This window comes from Canis lupus, chromosome 9 (assembly GCF_048164855.1).
Source record: "Canis lupus baileyi chromosome 9, mCanLup2.hap1, whole genome shotgun sequence".
Classification (NCBI taxonomy): domain Eukaryota; kingdom Metazoa; phylum Chordata; class Mammalia; order Carnivora; family Canidae; genus Canis; species Canis lupus.
In genome coordinates this window covers 36,687,633-36,709,996 of record NC_132846.1, presented here as the reverse complement: position 1 = coordinate 36,709,996, position 22,364 = coordinate 36,687,633, and the positions used below count along the sequence as shown (strand labels likewise).

The window sequence follows — 22,364 nt, the reverse complement described above, 5'->3', positions numbered from 1 at the left end:
TGTATGATATGTCTATAACAGGTAAAAAAATTTTACACACGTGCTATAATACTAGAAAGAGGTTTCAAATGTACAATGACCTTAATGTTAATACAGCAGTATGTATAACCACATTCTAGAATCATTATCCATATTAAACGATCCTGAAAACGGCCCAAGTAATGAGACCCAGGTAAGAGGAGACCTAAAACAAATTAGAGAAAAAAGGTAAGTAATATTCAAGCTTGTTTTATTTTGCCATGTGAATCTTCAAAATTGATAGCACATTTGGAATGTTTCATAGCTCCTTTTATTCTCTCTTTATGTCAAGAATAGAAACAATTATTCATTGCATATCAGGGGGCTAAATTAAAGCTCTTTACTGGAACTGGAACAGGAACAGAAGAGAAAATCTATAGGTGATAATACATAAAAATTCAAGGATATATTTTCTAGAGAAACAAGTAGAATCTGCTATATAAAATCCTAAATACAGTAGGAAAAATACTAAAAGTATAAAAGTATTAAATGTAAAAAATGCATAAAACTGAATTTCACATTAATTATTTACTTAAAGCATTTTGGACACTTTTATAAAGAGGCATATAAAAATGTTTTGTGGTGTTAAAATTTACAGTAATTGCTACCTACCACACTGTACAAAAACTTTAATACTGCAGGGATTAGCTTTGCGTAAGTCTGCTTATACAATGTACTGTACAGTAAAGAGTTAAAATAGCAGAATTGATGGCTACCCTTTAAAAGTCCTACTTGCAAAGCTGGTTGATGGTGGTGACCCTGATAAAAGTCTCACTGTGCCTAAACAGTTTGTACAACCAATAGTTTATTATTTTTTTAAGATTTTATTTATTTATTTATGAGAGACACAGAGAGAGGCAGAGACCTAAGCAGAGAGAGAAGCAGGCTCCATGCAAGGAGCCCGATGTAGGACTTGATCCTGGGACTCCAGGACCACACCCTGGGCTGACAGCAGGCACTAAACCACTGAGCCATCCAAGGATCCCCCTGTACAAACAATACAGTTTATACTGGACACCTGCTTTCCTTCTGGGAGTCTGGAATTTTGGTACATGCTAGGTAGAGGGTCTCAAATAAGCTTTCCTAGTAGTCACCATATATACAAGTTGTGACAACATATGGGTGGGGAATTAAGCACGTTCTGTGGCATTCTATTGGGAGAGGACATCTGGAAGCTTGCACCATGTTTTACTCTACCTAACTTTTCTGTTCATTGATTTTATTCCGCATCCTTTTGTTATAATAAATCTTAGCCGTGAGTCCAAAGATATATTGAGCTCTGCCAGTCCTCTTGTGAATCACCAAACCAGGATATGGGCTTGGGGACCCCCAAACCACATGTGTAGAAGTTCCTCCAGAATTAGAATCTAATTAGAATTATGGAACCTAAAGCTAAATCCCTAGGTTATGGGATATGTACACCTTTACTACAGACTATTTACTCTTCAAGGTGGTTCTATGAATTTATATTTCCTTCCGGGAGGGTATGAAGGTTCCCATTCCACATATCCTAGCCAGTATTTGGTAATTTTAAACTTTTATATTTCTGCCAGCCAGATATATGTGAAATGTTATCTCATTGTTTTTTTTTTTGTCCCCAGGGAAACTTTATGACACACTTCTTGCTGAGTATAACTGATTTGATTATAAAGTATTAATTTCTACCTATTTATTACTTCAGATGTAAGTCAAATCTCACAGGTATTTTTAAAAGTGGCATAGTATTAGATAATAAACATTAATTAGAAGTGGATGAAATGATTAAAAAATCATTTTAAGAAAGAAATATTATTCATTAAAAAATTTATACTACAAAGTTTTTCCTAGATTACCTAGCATATTTTAGATAATAGATAATTAGAAAAGTTCAATCCAAGTAAGCATTTCATTAAAATTCCAATTTGAAATTGCTATTCTGCCTGGAATAGGTTTGCCAAGATGTCACTGGAGATTTCTAAAACAAGTTTCAAGAGCTAAGGCATATGGTAGGAGACAACACACTACTGTCATCAGCTTGTGCCTAACCTGAAACTAACCTCAAGAAGTTAAATATAGTTGAATTTATAGTTGGCATACAATGAAAGCATTAATTCATAAAATTAGTTCATCCTCATCAAAAATATTTTTCCTTATGGATACTTGCATAGTACTTCATTTTTGGGAGACTACCGATCATTGACCACAGCTTTTGTTATCTTGCCCTGTAACCTTGTCAGACTGCTTACGTTGCTATACAATAACTAATAAGATATGAACAAACTCTCATAAGCCCTTCAATCTGATATTAAAGCTAATTTTTCCTATTTATGGATCTAAGCCATTGCATCTACTTGATGTGAACACACTATAAATTCATGGAAATTTTGGGAGATAGGTGTTTTCATGGTATAGTGCTGGGATTAGAACCTGATTTTATTTAAGGAAATGTTTTTTAAAAATGTCAAATTACCTTAATGAAATTTTTTCTTACTATTTTTTATTTTTTTATTATTTACCTCAAAATAAGAAGAGATATACTTCTATTTCATATTTACTCCTTCTGCCATATATCAAAAATATTAAAATCTACATAATGGTTTGGATAAAAGACTTTTTCTCTATATTCATGTTTTTGTACTTTACATTAGTGAGGATTTTTAAAGCACAACCCATGTACTTACCTAAACTTCCAGCTGCCATTGCAGACTGCAATGCAGTGGTCAAACTTGGGACCATCTGGTAGTAGTATACTGTATCTGCACACATGCAGGCTGTGGTGCCCACTGCTCCTGGCCAAATCTGAATAGGTCGGGGAAAGCCCACCAAGAACAAAGGAAGGGTGAAGAGGGGGAGTAAGGGAGAGGAGAGTAGTGTAGAAAAAACTATGAAGACCAACACGAATGGAAAGAAGACAATGTTGAGTATACATAAAGAGGTGGTTGACTTTCGACGTTTTTTCTCAGTCCACGATGCCAAAAGTACAGTCACAGCGAATTGTAGTTTAGAGATGAACTGAATCAGACGATCACGCATGATACCAACCTGTAGAAATGTAAAAATGATTTTTTTTATTTTCAAAGACTTCATGAATTTTCAAGATCATATAAGGAAAACTGTAGAATTTTATTATGGCTGTAACATTTTTGAGGAAATAGTCCTTATATGATTCTTTGTTATAATTTTTTCCAACCTCACAAATAATAAATGTCTACATTTTTAAAAGTTTGAGCTCTCTTAGAAAAAAAGTAATACTAAAGAGAACCAACAGAGTGCTAGCTATGTCTCAAGATTGACTAACTTTTCTATTTTATGCTTGTTAGGTCACAAGAACCAGAAGTGGTAAATAGCTAAGCAACTATCCTTAATTCATCCTTATTTTAGAGAGTATTTTTTATAAATTAAGAAACAGAAGCCATGCCAAAGACAAACTTAATAGATTGCAGTTATACTAAGTTATGTTCATACAAATCATGCAAAGTATGTTCTTTTTTTTTTTTTAAAGATTTATTTATTCATGATAGAGAGACAGAGACAGAGACAGAGAGAGAGAGAGAGAGAGAGAGGCAGAGACACAGGCAGAGGGAGAAGCAGGCTCCATGTAGGGAACCCGACGTGTGACTTGATCCCAGGTCTCTAGGATCACACCCCGGGCCAAAGGCGGCACTAAACCGCTGGGGCACTGGGGCTGCCCACAAAGTATGTTCTTTAATCAAAACAGAATTAAATCAGCAATAGGAATAAAAAACAAATAGAAAGACATCTTGAAATTAAAAGACACATTGCAGGGGTGCCTGGCTGGCTCAACTGGTAGACTATGCAAGCCTTGATCTTGGGGTTGTAAGTTTGACCACACTGAGTGTAGAGAGTTCTTAAAAAAAAAAATCTTACAAAAAAAAAAAAAGAAAAAAAAACTTACCAAAAAAATTTAAAAGACACATTGCTAAATAACCAACAGGTCAAAGAAGACATCACACAAAAAAATGAGAAAGCATTTTGAGATGAATGAAACAAAAATACAACATACCAAAACTTGTGTTTCAGCTAAAACATGCTCAGAGGGCAATTTATAGCTAACTTTAAATGACTACTTTAGAAGATCTTAAATCAATAACCTAATCTTCCACCTTAGGAAACTAGAGAAACTAGAAAACAAAGCACAAACCGAACCTTAAGTAAGCAGAAGGAAGGAAATAATAAAGATTAGGGCAGAAATTAATAAAATAGAGCATATAAAAACAATAGAGAAAATCAATGAAATCAAAAGCTAGTTTTTTGAGATCAATAAAATGGACAAACTTTTAGCTACACTGACCAAGAACAGAACAGAGAAGACTCAAATTATTAAAATCAGGAATGAAAGAGGTAACTTAACCACCAATCTTACAAAAAAAATTAGGATTATAAGAGAATACTATGAACTATATGCTGATAAATTTAATCACTTAGATGAAACTGGCAAGTTCCTTGAAAAACATAAAGCAACTCAAGAAGAAATAGAAAAACTGAACAGAGCTATAAAAAGTAAAGAAATTGAATCTGTAATTTAAAAGCTACTCACAGAGAAAAGCTGAGGCTCGGATATTATTATATTATAAAATACTACATACCACAAAAATTTTAAGATACTTATCAAATATAATCAAACATTTAAGAATAATGTATGAAATTCCTAACTCATTCTATGAAGTTAGTGCTATTTTGATATTGAAACCAAAAAGATATGACAAGAAAAGAAAGCCACAAATACATGTAAATATCAACCACACAAAAATACTAGCCAACCAAATCCTGCAACCTATAAGCAGGATTAGACACCATGACCAAATGGCATTTATTCTTAGAAGGCAATGTTGGTCTAACACCAGAAATCAACATATTACACCATGTTAACAGATTAAAGGACAAAAACCACATGACACAGGAAACGCATCTGACAAAATCACTTTAGACACTCTTTATGATGAAAAGATCAACCAGACAGAAGGGAACTTCCTCAATGTGCAAAAGAACATCTACAATAGCTGATATTGTTCTAATGGTAAAAGACTAACATCAACTTAATGGAGAAAGACTGAATGCTTTCCTCATAAGATGTCTACTTTTCTTTTCTTTTTTTTTTTTTTGATGTCTACTTTTCTACTCAATATTATACTGGAGGTTGTGGCAAGGACAAGTAGGTAAGACATTTAGATGGAAAAGGGAGAAGTAAAAATATCTCTATTATATCTAATTTGCAGATGATGTGATCTTACACACAAATTGTCTTTAAAAATCTACTAAAAATCTGGGCAGCCTGGGTGGCTCAGCGGTTTAGCACCACCTTCAGCTCAGGGCGTGATCCTGGGGATCTGGGATGGAGTCCCACATCAGGCTTCCTGCATGGAGCCTGCTTCTCCCTCTGCCTGTGTCTCTGCCTCTCTCTCTCTGTCTCTGTCTCTTGTGAATAAATAAATAAAATCTTTAAAAAAAAATCTAAAAATCTGCTAGAACTAATAGAAGTTAGGTTTTAGGACACAAGATTAAAATTAAAAAAAATCAACTGTACTCTAAACTCAAGCAATAAACAAGCTAAAAAATGAATTAAGAAAACAATTCCATTTATAATATCATCAAAAATAATGATATACTTAGAAAAAATTTAATAGAGGTGTAAAACTTGTAACACTGAAAACTACAAATCATTGTTGAAATAAAGATTTTAAATATAAAGACATGTCATGTTGACGGGTAGGAAGAATTAACATTTTTAAGATGGCAATTGATCTACACATTTGAGGTAATCTAGCAAAGTTTCAGGTATCTTCTTGTAAAAACTGAAAAGCTGAAACAAATATTCACATGGTAATGCAAGGGCACTGGGTCAAAACAATCTTAAAAAAGAACAAAGTTGGAAGACTCACACTTCCCGACTTCAAAACCTACTACCAAGTATAGTAATAAAGATAGGATAGTAGGAGCATAAGGATAGACACACAGATAAATGGAAAAGAGTTGAGAATCCAGAAATAAACTCTCACGTTTCATTTGATTTTTGACCAGAGTACCAAAAAAAGACATTTCAATAAATGATGCCGGGACAATTGTATATACCATATATAAAAGAATGGATTTGGAACCCCACCTCACATCATATACAAAAATAAACTCAAAGTGAATCATAGACTCAAATGTAGGACCTAAAACTGTAAAGCTCTTAGAAAAAAACACAGTAAATCTTTATGATTTGGGAATAGGCAGTGTTTATTAGATATGACCCCAACAATACAAGAGACGGAAGAAAAACGAAATAAACTGAACTTCAGCAAGATCAAAAACTTCTTTGCTTCAAAGCATATTATCAAGAAGGAGAAAGACAGCCTATACAATGGGGGAAAATTTTTGTTGATCATATATATGTCAAGGAACTTGTATCCAGAATATATAAAGAACTGTTAAATTCAACAATAAAAGAGCAAGCCACGAAGTGGAAGTGAAATTCCAGTCCTAGGTATATATAGTTAAAAGGAATGAAAACATGTGTCCAAAAAAAAACCCTATGTTCAAAAACATGTACACAAATGTTCATAGCAACACTACTCATTATAGACAAAAAGTGAAATCAACCTAAAAATCAATCATCTGATAAATAACACAACCAGAGAAACAGAAAGTACATTAATGGTTGCTGGGGCTGGAATGGGGCGATGTGTGAGATGGAGAGTGGAAATAGGAAATGACGTTAATATGTGTGAGATTTCTTTTTGGAATGTTGAAAATGGTCTAAAATTAACTGTGGTGATGGTTGTAGGATTCTACTACTGAACTAACAGAGTAAGTGGGTGATTTACGGTATGTCAAATACATCTCAATAAAGCTATTAAAACACAGGATGCCCGGGTGGCTCAGCAGTTGAGCATCTGCCTTCAGCCCAGGGCATGATCCTGGAGTCCCAGGATTGAGTCCCACATCGGGCTTCCTTCATGGAGCCTGCTTCTCCTTCTGCCTGTGTCTCTGCCTCTCTCTCTCTCTCTCTCTCTCTCTGTCTTTCATGAATAGATAAATAAAATAAATAAATAAATAGAGCTATTAAAAATATATACTTACCAGTAAGAGTCTGATTCCTGTATCCAGGCTTCTGTTCCACCACACATCTGTACTGGAGATCAGCAAGTGTACTACTGACACAATGACTGTCTCCAATAAAGCATTTTCTGTACTCTGCCATACCTGTAGTACCAGAGTATCCACTTTATTAGGTAGAGTTTAATGATTTAAGTAAATTGGTAGAATAAACAACATTGCAATTACATTTAGCAGTACAAAAATACTGTTGGGTGCTTATCTGGATTACCTTTCTAAAGGCTCTTGTGAATCCAATGGAGACAGACACAGAGTGGAGCCCCTGTAAGGAACTGTCCAGTGAAAGAAATGCTATCATAGCAAAGGGTGACACTAGGACAAAAAAAAGAGAGAGAGAGAGAGAGAGAAACAAATTTAAAGCAAAATAACTGCTTCTACCATATTTTATTTTGGCTAATATGATTTTTATGAGCATATTTAAGCAATTAACTGAAAAAAAATTAAGAAACAAACATAAAAGAATAAACGCCTGCATGCTGTATATGCAAAAATATGGGAATTCCATATAGATTTTATCTTCCTACCTAGATTTAGCAAAATCCGTCTGACAACACCAATCTTCACAAGTCTTGTTTGCTTCTCCAAGAATAAAGTCACAGTTTGCACATCCTTTGGATACAAAGGGTTTCGGACAATTCCAAAGATATAAACACTTTGAATTTCTCTAAGTATCCATAGTATTATAAGCAATATCATCAAAATATAGCCAACAATAGCCTGAGGACTGTTATTGGAAATCTGTGGGAAACGAGCAAAGTGATGCAGCAAACTAGTTTCTGTGAGAGCCAAGACTAATATGATGATGTAGAAAAGGCATTCTTTCCAAGTAAACTGTTTTTCTGAACCACTGGGTGAAGCTTTAGATTTGGTTCCAACTCTGGTGACACTGTGTTTGAAGACAAGACTCATGTCACTTAGGTTAAGACTTAGTAAGAACCCCAGTCCAGTCATGAAAAGAACCACACCAACAGTACTGGGAATGAAATATGATGTTACAGCTGTTCCAGCAGAAATGGTGAACATTACTAATAACCTGCAGAGAAAAAGAAAGATTTGCTTTAAAAATTTTTAAATTATACTTTAAGAATAAGTTACATACAACTTTAATATTTAAGATGATTACCATAAGTGAGTTGACATAGATGAGCCTCCAAGGCCAAACTCTAAAACCTGCTCCATTGCCCATAAGAAAAGTGCATCAGGTGGGGGCAGAGTCCCAAGTGCCCACAGAAAGGGTAAAAATATAAATAAGATGTGTAAAATCTGATTCATTTGTTCTAGAGCTGGCACATTTATCATAAACCTATAAGAAAAAGGATACATTTAAATCATACCAAATGATATACAGAAGAGGATCTTTCCAGGAAAAACAATGCATGCAACCCACTCCCCAAAACAAAGAACACTTACAAAAAGATCCTAGTCCCAAACTACAAAAGATCGACATTAATAAATTGTGACCATTGTCCTTCCCCTTTATCAGCGACTATCCTTACTCAATTGCATAGATTAGCACTTAGAAAATATGTGGATTCAGGGATGCCTGGGTGGCTCAGTGGTTAAGCACCTGCCTTCAGCTCAGGGAGTGATCCTGGAGTCCGGGGATCAAGTCCCACATCGGGCTCCCTGCGTGGAGCCTGCTTCTCTCTCTGCCTGTGTCTCTGCCTCTCTCTTCTCTCTCTCTCTGTGTCTCTCATGAATAAATAAATAAAATCTTTAAAAACAATTTGTGGATTCAAATGTAGAAAGAAGGAAGAAGTCAATAAAAGCGATTTACTTAGAATATAATTGAATTTAGGGATTTGTAAAGCTGAACTGAGCCCAGAGCAGAAACATTTCACTCTTAATTGTCTAAACTACATTGGCTGAAACTCTACCAATGATTCTTGAGTTTAAAATTTTCTAATTTAAAATTGTAACTCTGGGAAAGCCAAAGCCTTACTGATGTTCTTACCATTAGTTGCCAACAAAGAGAGCTCTTCTTGCTTCCTACCATACTGTCTTAACCCCCAGACCCAGATTTGAAGTCAGTAGAATTAGTATCAGGAGTCGAGAATATAACGTTATGAATGTGCCTCTATGAACTTAACTAGCATTTTTTTTAATTAAAAAAATTTTATAACATTTTATTTGAGAGAGAGAGAAAGAGAGAGAGAGAGAGAGAGAGAGAGAGACTGTGAGAGCATACAAGTACACAGAGTGGCAATAGAGGGAGAAGAAGCAGGCTCTTAGCTGAGCAGAGAGCCTGAAACGGGGCTTGATCCTAGGACCCTGAGATCATGACTTGAGCTGAAGGCAGATATTTAACCTACTGAGCCACCCAGGTGCCCCTTAATTGGCTTATAATACTGTTTTTATTTTATATAAATAGTGGTATGGAATTGAGAATACAAACTTGCAAAATAAAATCTCATAAATTAGAGATGGCTTCTATAAGGTGGAGAAATCGGTTCTTGGTACAGCACTTACCAGTTAAATATAGTATTATATGGTTTTAAATAATTTAACAAAAATGTAGAAAATAAGAGAATAAACACTAAGAATATCTTACTAATTCTTTAGAATAAAGTTGACCAAACACTTTGTCTGGAAACCAGTAATGTCAGAATACAGGTTCCAAAAATAACTTGCAAAAGAGAAAACTAAATCTCAAAACTTATAGCGTAATTGTACTTGAATACCTGAGCTGCTAAGAATCAAAGTCAAGGAGAAGGCACCTTCTGTAATAATTACCCACTTAAGTGTATGTTAACAGCCCAGAAGCAAATGTATAGCAAACATGGATTATAATAATGACACAATGTGTTCGGTTACACAGCTATCAGGACTATGGTGGTTAACGCACTCTGTCTCAGAATGTATGTCCTTCAAATTTTATAAGCAGAGAATTAATGAATACAAGGTTAACAATGTGATGCTAAATTAGAGGACAATCCTTTTTGTAGTATAGTTTTAAAATACACTTCATTTTCATTCTGGGAAGAAAATACTCAAGTAACAAAAAAAAAGGAAAATCAAACCACACATAATAAACTGCAGGAAGGTCAAGGAAAACATGCAGATCTGTAGTTATTTTTCTTGTTAACGACAACATTTCTAACATATTCAACGACAGTATAATTTATGTAAAATAATGTATACTCAAGAAATATTTTACCCAAATTCGATTTAACCTCCCCAAATCTTCTTGTTCTTAAGCAATGACACAGAAAATCTGTCTATATAGAAGAATATCATACACAAAAATAAGCATACATAACTTAAGCAACCAAACACTGTGATCACTTTCCTGTATGACTTAGACTCAAATAATGATTATTGTGGTTAAGTCTTTCAAATAATATGATTATTGTGGTTAAGTCTTTTTATATGGAAAATATGTTTAAATTCTATTTCTGATGATGTAACAGGAATTTTCTATGGTAAAATATCTCAGCTTTCCAGAGATATTTTTGAATATCTAACAGCTATAAAAACATTTCCAATTCTGTATACTCACTAAGATCCACCTGCCCAGAAAAAAAGTATTTATAGTAACTAAGATGATATAAATATGCATCATTCATTGAAACAATTCCTGAGATCTAAGAACTAAAAAGCACTAAAGATTTAACACTTGTCTTTAATAAAAATGCAGAAAAAGTCACTTAAAATTATGAAAAAAAGTATTTATAGTAACTAAGATGATATATATATGCATCATTCATTGAAACAATTCCTGAGATCTAAGAACTAAAAAGCACTGAAGATTTAACACTTGTCTTTAATAAAAATGCACAGAAAAAGTCACTTAAAATTATTAATACACAAGTATACTGAGTAGAATAAAGAACAGGGAAAGAGAAAATATTATTATACTGTGAGGCTGGTCTCTTCGACTTTTACATTCTCTGAAATAAAATTAAGACACAATTTGATTTATCTGACAACTGTCCAAACTTCAACAGTGCACACATTTCATACATTATTTATCTACAGTATCATACCTACTATATAAAGATCATCTTGATTCCTATTTTGTTTAAATTTCTAAGTCAAGTGGGAGGTAACTGTTATGCACAAATATATCAATCTTTTTCTATAAAAATAGATTTTGGCCTGCTTTTGTCTTTTCCTTTTAGTTGAAAAAAAAAGTGAACTGTCTTTGTAATGATCAAACTATAAACATTAAAACTGTATATTAAATCCAACTAGAATTTAGTAAAAAACATTATGCTTTTTCATTTAGAAATGGGTAATGCACAGAGTCAAAGTAACCAAATTATAAATTAACTGAGATTTTAAAAAAATTCCAAGTATTTAGGGCATCATTTTAAATGTAAAGATGTAATATAGGCAGGTATGGAATTTCTGATTTCAAAAATAGCACAGTGAGACAATAACTACAAAATCTAAATTCTGGGGGTGCCTGCGTGGCTCAGACGGTTGAGTGTCTGCCTTCCACTGGGTACATGATCCTGGGGTTCTAGGATGGGCGTGGGACTGGAAGTCTCAGAGTCAGGCTCTCTGCTCAGCGGGGGGCCTGCTTCTCCTTCTCCCTTTGTGCTCTCTCATGGTGGAGAAAGAGAGAGAGAAAGCTCTCTAGTTTTTCTTCTTATAAGGGCACGAATCCCATTAAAATAGGACCACCCTGATGACCTAATTACCTCCCAGAGACCTCCATCTCCAAATACCATCACACTGAGGGGTTAGGGCTTCAACATATGAATCTTGAGGGGGCATATACATTTATTCCATAACATTCCACCCCAGTCTCCCAAATTCATGTTCTTCCTATATGCACAATACATTCATTCTATCCCAACAGTCTTAACAAATTCCAGCATCAACTCTAAAATCTATGGTGTCCAAAGTTTACCTAACTACCATCTAAATCAGATATAGGTGATACTTGAGGTACACTCTATCCTGAAGCAAAATCTCTCTCCAGCTGTGAACCTGTGAAATCAGGCAATTTATGTGCTTCTAAAACAAAATGGTGGGACAGCCCCAGGATGGACATTCTTATTCCAGAAGGGAGAAATAGAAAGGAAGGGGTGGCAGGCTCCAAAAAAGTCCCAATAGCAAGGCAAATTCCATTAGATCTTAAGGCTGGGAAAGAATCCTCTTTGGTTTCACACTCTGCCCTCCAGGCCTCCAGGGTTGCAATAATTACCCAAACAGCTCTAGGTGGGGGGTCCCATTCCCAAGGCTCTGTAGGGCAGTACCAGTCCCAAGGCTTCCAGCTTCTAGTTTGTTGAAACCAAGGAAAAATATCCCTGACAATCTCTGAATCACTTTTGGGGTCTTTTTCCCTCTACTTAAACACCTGTCAAATCTAAGAAATCTAACAGCCTTAGTTCATTCATCTTGTCTCTGACCCCTTTCATTGAAACTGACAGTATTTTTGGTCATACAACCCCATAAACCATTGAGTGGTAGTTCAGTCACACTCTTGGTGCTCACTTCAGAACATGCTTTCTCTTTTTTTTTGGTAATACAGAAAATTTTCCAAACCTTCAAGTTCTGGTCCATTTTTATTTATCAATTCCTTCTTCAATTCATCTCTCCTTTCATACAAGCAGTCAGGAGGAATCAAGCTGTTCTTTCAAACACTTGCTTAGAAATATCCTCACCTCTATATCCAATTTCATTACTCTCAAGTTCTACTTTCCACAAAACTTTAGAAAATGGTTTGGCCAAGTGCCACTTTATAGCAATAATCACCTTTTCTCCAGTTTCCAAAAATAGATTCGCATTCCTAACACTTCACCAGAAATGCCTTTAAGTCCATATTTCTAGCATGTACCTCAAAACTCTTCAGCCTCTACCCATTACCCAATTTTAAAGCCACTTCCACATTTTTACTTATCTGTTACAAGAGCAACCCACTTCTTGGTATCAAAATCTGTCTTAATCAGTTTGGGCTGCCATAATGAAATGCCACAGACTGAGTGGTTTACATAACAGAAATTATTCTGGAGGCTAGAAGTTCAAGATCAGCGTGCCAGCATTGTCAGGTTCTGCTGAGAACTCTCTTCCTGGTTTGCAGACAGCAGCCTTCTTACTGTATCCACATACAGTGGGGAGAGAGAGAGAGAGATTAAGCTCTCCAGTGTTTCTTCTTAAAAGAGAACTAATCCCATCAGATCAGGGCCCCATCCTCATTTTCCTAATTACCTCGCAAAGACCTCATCTCCAAACACTGTCACACTGGGGGATGGGCTTCAACATATGAATCTGAGGGTGGACATGAATATTTAGTTTATTAGATGCCTATACATTTCTACCTGGACACAAACTTGTGAAAGAGAAAGCTACAATCTACAGAAACAGAAAAATAAAAGTCAGATTTAGAAAAGGCAAGTAAAGAGGGTTATCTAACAATTATATAAATAGTTGGTAAACAATTTTGTTTAAAAACTCTATTTTCTATTTTTCTACTATAACATAAAAATTATCACTATTCCTTCTAATAGTTACAACAGAATTAGAAATGTTATTCATCTTAAATTTACTTAATCTGTACATAATATTTATGTGTATAATTTAAAATTCTTCATTAGATCCTCAAAGGAAAGTTTCATCTCTTTTCATAAGTCTCAGCCAGGCTATCTTACAGATTCATAGATCCTTACTTAAAGTGAAACAAAGAATTGAAATTTTGCTTATTTATCTTACCTTATAAAGGATTTTCTTTTACTTTTCAATAAAGTTTAGAGACTGTGTTAGCATGCATGTTTTAACAGAGATTACTCCTAAGAGATTAATCATCAAAACAATCTTATCATCCAATGGTTTGGTCTTGATGATTTCAATTCATAGAACCATTTTTTTTAATACTAAGGAGAGCTCATATTATGCATGCTTAAAAACAAAGCAAGTTATAAAGTATTTGATAACTTATTACCTGTGTGCAAGATCTACAGAAACAAAGACAAAAATATAAAGAGGTCTCATAAGAGGAGTGATTTCATAAGTATCCTGGGTTTGGAAAGTCGCAGTCTCTGCAGCTGTGTTTACAATTAATGAATATTCTCCTATACATAATGTCATCCATCCAAAGACAAACAGTAGAACAGTGCCTCCTGCACTGTTATACAGCAGGGATATTCTATTTGGGAGCAGATACCATGTTCCAAGACCACACATTAACCCAGCAAGAAAAGAATGAAGAACTGTATTGGCTATGTATTTCTTGCCAGGAATGAGAAATTTGATCGTTTCAGCACCAGCACAACTTGTAAAGTCATGTTCATCTTCCTCTGCTAAGATATCTGTGGTTAGCATTCTTTCTACTGAAACCGATTTGTTTCTGGCATATAAACTTGTGAACTGGATGATAAATGCAGCAAAAAGCATTAGTCCACCTGAAAGTGCTGCTGTGTAGTAGTCTTCCAAAATGCCCAATTGATACAAAAGTGTTCCTAAACCACCCCAAACCCATGGCATCAGAAAAAGGATAATTTGATTAACATATACATAAGGAGGGGCACAATAGCCTAATTTGAATCGAGGGCCTCCAAGAAAAGTCTGTGGAAAACGCTTCAGAAAGAAGTCCTGTTTGTAATCATTCAGCAGAGGCACATCTGGACTCATCCTTCTTATTCAGGATTGTTCTGAAAGCCGCATCTTCTTCTGTAACACAGCAGTCTCTAAGAAAAAGAAAAAAAGTCACTATTTGACCATGTCATACTTAAAAGATGGTGAGGGGAACCCCACATTTCTATTTTATCTCCTTAATTCCTTCAAGGACAAGATTTATAATTTCACCTCTCTAGCTCTTCCCCATTGCCTCACACACATGGGGCACTAAACAAATAGTCATGAAGTTGTTTTTTCACTTGAAAAAGAATCATTCACTACTAATTTATTTAGATATTTGGGATTAGATCTTAAATTAGCTAACATTTTTAGATTTTTAAGTCAAAGAAAAGTGCAAAAAGCCAGTTCTTCCAATGCAAATCTGCCAGTGATTTAACTGTTTCCCTAAGAGTTTTTGATGTTTGTTTTTAAACTTTCCCTCTATTATAATGGTTAGTAAAATTTTTCTCTAAGGGCTGAAGAGTAAATATTTCAGCTTTTGTGGACCATATGATCTCAGCTACAATGACTCAATTCTGCTGTTGTATATTTGACAGGAGCACAAGACCATTCAATGGGGGAAAGGATGGTCTTTGCAATAAATGGTGCCAGGAAAACTGAGTATCCATGTGCGAAAGAATGAAATTAGACCCTTAACATCATATACAAAAATTAACTCAAAATAGACCTAAGTGTAAGACCTAAAACAATAAAGCTCCTGGAAGAAAACATAGAACAAAAGCTTCCAATACTAGATTTGGCAGTGGCTTCTTGGATATGACACCAAAGGTAACACACAAGTAACAAAAGGAAAATAGACAAATTAGACTTCATGAAAATTTAAAAATTGTGTGCATCAAAGACACTATCAACAGAGTGAAAAGGCAACTCACAGAATGGGACAAAATATCTACATATCTATCTGATAAAGGATTACTATCTACAATATATAGACAGCTCCTAAAACTCTACAATAAAACAATTCAATCATTGGCAAAGAACTTGAATAGACATTTCTCCAAAGAAGATATACAAATGGCAATAAATACATGAAAAGATGCTCAACACCACGAATCATTAGAGTACTCACAAAATAAGAGAACTACAGGGCCAAATGGAACCTTAGTCATTGATGGTTCAATCTCAAGGAATAAAAAGTAGTCTCCACTCTGGATGAGCTTAACTCCTGTCCTGATGTCAGGTTCAGTGTATTCCTCTATTCTAATATGATTGTTCGGGGTGACCCGGATGGTTCAGCGGTTTAGCGCCGCCTTTGGCCCAGGGCGTGGTCATGGAGACCTGGGATCGAGTCCCACATTGGGCTCCCTGCATGGAGCCTGCTTCTCCCTCTGCCTGTGTCTCTGCCTCTCTCTCTCTGTGTCTCTATGAATAAATAAATAAAATCTTTAAAAAATATATGATTGTTCTATAGAAGCCAAAGGGTAAGTAAGGGCATACTCCTGTGAATGGGTATAAATATTCTGGTTTAAATTATCCACAGAAGATGCCATCAGAAGGGAAAATGAACTCAGATGTCTGGCCTGGGCTTTTTCAAGAGACTGGATGTGCCTGGAATTTATTCAGAGTCAGGTAAAAGCTAGTCCTTTCTGCTCCACTGAGGCAAATCAGTCAGGAACAAGGTGAGATGGCTTGCTGGGAAAGGAAGCCAGAAACTGAAGACACCTTATGAACCAGATTATCTAGCTGCATGTTACTACCCATATTCATTTACCTTTTACTACTTTGGAATCTTTGGTAGAGCATAGTTGAAATGTTATTACCCATTTGATGGAATACTCTGTGATTATATTCCAAACTGAAATATTCTGAAGATCTGTTGTTTATGTGGAAACAGAAAGATGCCATATGTTGAAAAGTGAAAGACACACTGATGATCCCATTTGCACTTTCAAAAATAAAAAGTACACACACTTATGGTTGTATACAGTTTGTATAGGTGCAAAAAATTCCAGATAGTATACACGCTAGGGTGTGCTTGTGTGCCTGTGTATTTTACATGGAACATTTTGATACATCCTCAAATTATCAAATAACCTCTAGAACTCTCAGCCCCATGCCCGCAAACAGGTTCATCTAGTCTTTTCTTTCTGGGTGCTTCTGCTCATGCCCTCTCCTTTGCCTAGGATGTCCTTTCTTTCGCTCCCTAATTGGTATTCTTGATCAACTTTCAAGATTGAGTCTAATCCAGGCAGCCCCAGTGGCGCAGCGGTTTAGCGCCGCCTGCAGCCCAGGGTGTGATCCTGGAGACCCCAGGATCGAGTCCCACATCGGGCTCCCTGCATGGAGCCTGCTTCTCCCTCTGCCTGTGTTTCTGTCTCTCTCTCTAGCTGTGTCTCTATGAAAAAATAAATAAAATCTTTAAAAAAAAAAAAAAAAAAAGATTGAGTCTAATCCTTTCTGAAAATTCCCCAGAGTACTCTCTTCTCTTTGCGTATTAAACATTGATTGTTCATACCACTCATCTTGTAACATATATCAACATAGGGCATTTCTTCTATTGTTCACCTCTTTATGTGTTATTTTTTCATATATACATCTTTACTAATACGTTATTTGTGGGCAGGGGTCAAATCTTGAGACACTTCCAATTCTCCATTAATATTTAGTAAAATATCTTGGCATGGAGAGAAATGTGATACATTAATTGTGTAGCTTAAATAAGATAATTAAAATTAAAACATTAAATACTGCTGTTTACAAGGGAAGTTGGGAGTGTTTACTGTTTTTGTTTTGTTTTAAAGATTTTATTTATTTATTCAGGAGAGACACACACAGAGAGAGGCAGAGACACAGGCAGAGGGAGACGCAGGCTCCATGCAGGGAGTCTGACGTGGGACTGGATCCTGGGTCACCAGGATCAGGCCCTGGGCTGAAGGCGGTGCCAAACCACTGAGCCACCTGGGCTGCCCAGTTCACTGTTTTTGAAAACCTCTTCTTACATACTCTGCTTCACTCACAACAATAAAGTTGTAAACTATTCTTGTTTTTTAAATGTTTAAAAATATCTTAATTTATTTTTAATATAGAATAAATAATGAAAGTACTTATTGATAGTAATAAACATGGTTAGGTTTCTGCAACGGAGAAGGAAATGGCTGGAGAATTTTAACATGTCAGAAATCCATGCTACATTTTAACTTCATTATTAGGAAAGAGAAGCTAGATCATACTAGTGAAGAAGAGCAGAGATAAAATAGCAAGTACAAGAATGAAAATGAGGCAGGAGCAATCAATAAAGAAGTGAGAGCACATTGAGAAGTATGAAAAGAGTGTTCATACTTGAGTTCCCTCAAGACACCTTAGAAGCATTTGGGAGAGGGGCACCTGGATGGCTCAGTTGGTTAAGCATCTGCCTTTGGCTCAGGTCATGATCTCAAGGTCTGTTCAGTAAGGAGTCTGCTTCTTCCTCTCCCACTGCGCAGGCACTCTCTCAAATAAATAAAATCTTAAAAAAAAATAAAAAAGCAGCAGCAAGTGGGAGGACACTGAGATGGTGATTTGAATTATTTTTAATGTGACAGTGAAAGCAAGGCTGTAGTATACAGAATTATTTGCCTTATACAATGTTTCTTAAAAGGGGGCTCATGGCCAAAGAAGTTTGAGTAATAACACACTAGACTGTTATCTTGAAGGGTCATAGTAGGTATCAGCAAACTGAAGACTTTGAGACATCTTTGAAGTTAAAAAGAAAAAACAAAACACAACAACACACTACTGCAAACCTGCATTAAATGTATCATTTGAATTTTCCAAAATTACTTGAACAGGGAACTCATCTTTCCCAAGATACCTAGCAACAGTTCATGTGTGTAGTGTTCTATTTAAACCACTTTAAGAAATATTGGTCGAGCTACAATTAGGATCTTAAAGATTTAGCTAAGCCAAGAGAATTAAAAAAGATATACCAATCAAGTAGAAATTCACAAAGGTAGACAAGGAAAGAGATTATGATGGAAATTTGACAAGTGACAAGTATATCAGGTTGCTGAAAAGCTTATTTCTAATATGGGTATATTTTCCCTAATATTTTAAGGATAAAGGAAGATTGTAGGACAGATGCTAGAAATTCATTAAAGCAAAAATTATGATAAATTGATACTGTGATTTTTAATTTACAGATTTAAATATTTAAAAAAATATTTTCTTCATAGGAAGCAACACTTAACATTTATACAGAGACCTTTTAAATCCTAATCTGGATTACTGGAACGGAAAGTAAAATCAGAATAATTAAAATTTAACTTCCTGAATGAGATTTTTGCATATATTCTTAGAGATAATTTCTAAGCAGACTAATGCATTTGTATGGCTGCTGCCTCCAACAAGTTAAAACGAAATGTGTCTCAAGGCTTAGGGGAAAAAAAACGCCATAAAAGAAAGGTTAAGGGATAAAGATGGCATCACAACATTGATTTTGGCCATATGCTTTCTTCATATGCTACTCTGAAAGTGGGCCAACAAAGTAGCCATAGAAACGCTGCTTTGTTTGGAATTTGAGCCATGTTTCTTATGCATTATCCAGAAGGCTGAGAAATAGATCAATTTGGCAATATGCTAGGAGGGAATTCTTATTTTTCAGCTTTAACGCAGGAATCAGGCAAGATATCAACCTGAAAAACCCCTTTAAAAAAAAAAAGATAACAAAAAGTAGCATTTTGGTGGGATTACAATAAACTTATAGTTTTCTTAGTTTGGCAAACAGAATTCCTAAAAAAAGAAGTTTTAGCCAATTGTCTGATTTTTATTTAGTGAAGTTTACTTGTTTTTATCCTATGTTATTTTTATTGATTGGTTAATTTCATTCATTGAACCCACAGTTTTTTTTCTATTAGATTCAGATTTTTTTTGTTAAGAACACTTAATATGAGATATATCCTTTTAACAATTTTTTAAAAAGATTTTATCTATATATTCATGAGAGACACACAGAGAGAGAGGCAGAGACACAGGCAGAGAGAAAAGCAGGCTCCATGCAGGGAGCCCGATGTGGGACTTGATCCTGGGACTCCAGGATCACGCCCTGGGCCGAAGAGGGGCGTTCAACCACTTAGCCACCGAGGCGTCCCCTTTTAACAAATTTTTAAGCATATAATACAGTATTGTTAAGTAACAACAGAATGCTCTAGAGTGGATCTCTAGAACTTACTCATCTTGTACAACTAAAACTTTATATGGCAAGTCTTCCACCTATTTCTTCCTCTTCTAAGTTCCTAGTAATCTTCATTCTACTGTTTCAACAAGTCTGACAATTTTAAGATACCTTATATAAGTAGAATCCTACCGTATTTGTCCTTTTCTGACTGGCTTATTTCACTATGTCTTCAAAGCTTACCCATGTGATCACATATGGCAGGATTTTCTTCCCTTTTAGGGCTAGCCAATATTCCATCATATGTATATAACACATTTTCTTTATCCATTCACCCACTGACAGATACTGGGTTCCTTCTACTTTTTGGCTAAGGTGAATAATGGTGCAATGAACACAGGAGGCAAGTATCTCTTCAATATTCTGATATCAATTCTTTCAGATAAATACCCTTAAGTGGGATTGCTGGATCATATGGTAGCTCTATTTTTAATTTTTTGAGGACCTTCCACACTATTCTCCACAGCAGATGCATCATTTTGCACCCTACCTACACTCTACAAGGGTTCCAATTTTTCTACATCCTTGCCAACATTTGTTATTTTTCTTCCTTTTTTTTTTTAAATAATTGCCATCCTCACAGGTGTGAGGTAACATTGAATCCACATATATTTATTGAGCACTTCTGCATTGTGCCTCAACTGTATTTTATTATACTTTCAGGAAACTTACTATATCCTAATATATTTGTCAAATTTTATTAAATCTTTGCTCTCATATTTTATTTTTTTTTAATTTTAAAAAGATTTTATTTATTCATGAGAAATAGTGAGAGAGAGAGAGAGAGAGAGAGGCAGAGACACGGGCAGAGGGAGAAGCAGGCTCCACACAGGGAGCCTGATGTGGGACTTGATCCCGGGACTCCAGGATCAGGCCTTGGGCTGAAGGTGGCGCTAAATTGCTGAGCCACCTGGGCTGCCCTTATTTTTAATTTTTAAAAGTACATCTTTAATTCCTAGATGTTCCCCTTTTTATAGGATTCTATTATTATTTCATTAATATGGTCTTTCTGAGAATATTCACTATACATGAGTGTGTACACGCAGATAAATGTCATTTAATTTCTCTGTAAATTGTCTCTTTTTGTCCTTTGCCCCTTTTTCTTTTAAAGTGTTCATTTCTCTTATTAATTTGAAAAACTTTTTATATATTAAGGATATTAACTCTGACATATGTTCTAATCTTTTTTTCTCCCCCTATGTTAACTTGTGCTTGAAGCACTGTTAGAAGATGCTGGTAAGGGATCCCTGGGTGGCGCAGTGGTTTGGCGCCTGCCTTTGGCCCAGGGCGCGATCCTGGAGACCCGGGATCGAATCCCACGTCGGGCTCCCAGTGCATGGAGCCTGCTTCTCCCTCTGCCTGTGTCTCTGCCTCTCTCTCTCTCTGTGACTATAATAAATAAAAAATTAAAAAAAAAAAAAAAAAGATGCTGGTAAGAATTAAAGAGTTCATTTTGACAGTTGTTAATATAGACAAATATGTTAACCTTCCTTTCATAGAGAGATAGCTAAATGAAAATTTAATACTCTCAACATATTTAAATTTTTGAATTCCTACAATGTACTAGGTAATGGTAATAAGACTGGTATCTGATCCAAAGAAGTTTATAATGGGGTAGGGGAGGTAATTTATCATTTCCCTCTCAAATAATTATTACTGGTAAAAGCAACCCTGGATTTACTTTCATTTTCATTATCAAGAGAATAAGCAATATACAGTTTATAAATAACATAAAATTTTTAAACAAAATTAACTCATCAAGAAAAATTAATTTCTGCTTTTTTAAAAGATTTTTTAAAAAATCTTTTAAATCCCGAGATCCCCAATTTCTGCTTGTTTAAAAAATGCCTACACAAACTTTATCAGTAATAAATAGAATGTCCTCATCCACGTTCCTAAAAAAGTATTTTTAAAAATCTGAAAGGAAAAAAATAAAAAAATAAAAATGTGAAAGGAAATATACTGAAGTTCTACTTTTCTAAGCATCACACCTTTATTAATTTGGAAAAAAACACAAATTTGGTATGCCTGGGTGGCTCAGTGCTTGAGTATCTGTCTGCCTTTGGCTCAGGCTGTGATCCCAGGGTCCTTCTCCCTCTGCCTATGCCTCTCTGTGTGTGTTTCTCATGAATAAATAAATAAAATCTTTTTTTTTTTTTTAAAGAGGGGATCCCTGGGTGGCTCAGTGGTTTAGCGCCTGCCTTTGGCCCAGGGTGCGGTCCTGGAGTCCCAGGATCCAGTCCGTCGGGCTCCCAGTATGGAGCCTGCTTCTCCCTCTGCCTGTGTCTCTGCCTCTCTCTTTCTCTCTCTCTATCATGAATGAATAAATAAAATCTTAAAAAAAAAAAGAAAACAAAAACTTCATGTCTGGAAAAGAAACAAAATGGTTTACTCAAAAACATTCTAGAACACAACCTAATTCTAGTTTGCACTGGATACAATGACTTGTTACTGTGAAAGAAGTTCTAAAAAGCAAAAACCTGTGGACTTTTTTTTTGATAGCTAAGTGCTAACA

At 35.3% G+C, this 22,364-nt stretch overlaps 1 protein-coding gene across 3 annotated transcripts in view; it reads right to left on the bottom strand.

Moving 5' to 3' along the window:
- Window positions 1–22,364, bottom strand: part of PCNX4 (pecanex 4) — a 44,076-nt gene that overhangs the window by 17,984 nt on the left and 3,728 nt on the right. For 2 of the 3 annotated variants that reach the window (XM_072838792.1, XM_072838791.1), the window contains exons 2-8: window positions 14,006–14,750; window positions 8,240–8,419; window positions 7,641–8,149; window positions 7,328–7,428; window positions 7,081–7,203; window positions 2,679–3,039; window positions 81–184 (exon numbers count right to left, since the gene is read on the bottom strand). In XM_072838792.1, coding sequence (XP_072694893.1) covers window positions 81–184; window positions 2,679–3,039; window positions 7,081–7,203; window positions 7,328–7,428; window positions 7,641–8,149; window positions 8,240–8,419; window positions 14,006–14,694 — 2,067 coding nt within the window. In that variant the 5' untranslated portion in view covers window positions 14,695–14,750. The remainder of the gene's footprint in view (window positions 1–80; window positions 185–2,678; window positions 3,040–7,080; window positions 7,204–7,327; window positions 7,429–7,640; window positions 8,150–8,239; window positions 8,420–14,005; window positions 14,751–22,364) is intronic. The other variant, XM_072838790.1, reaches the window with a different exon arrangement.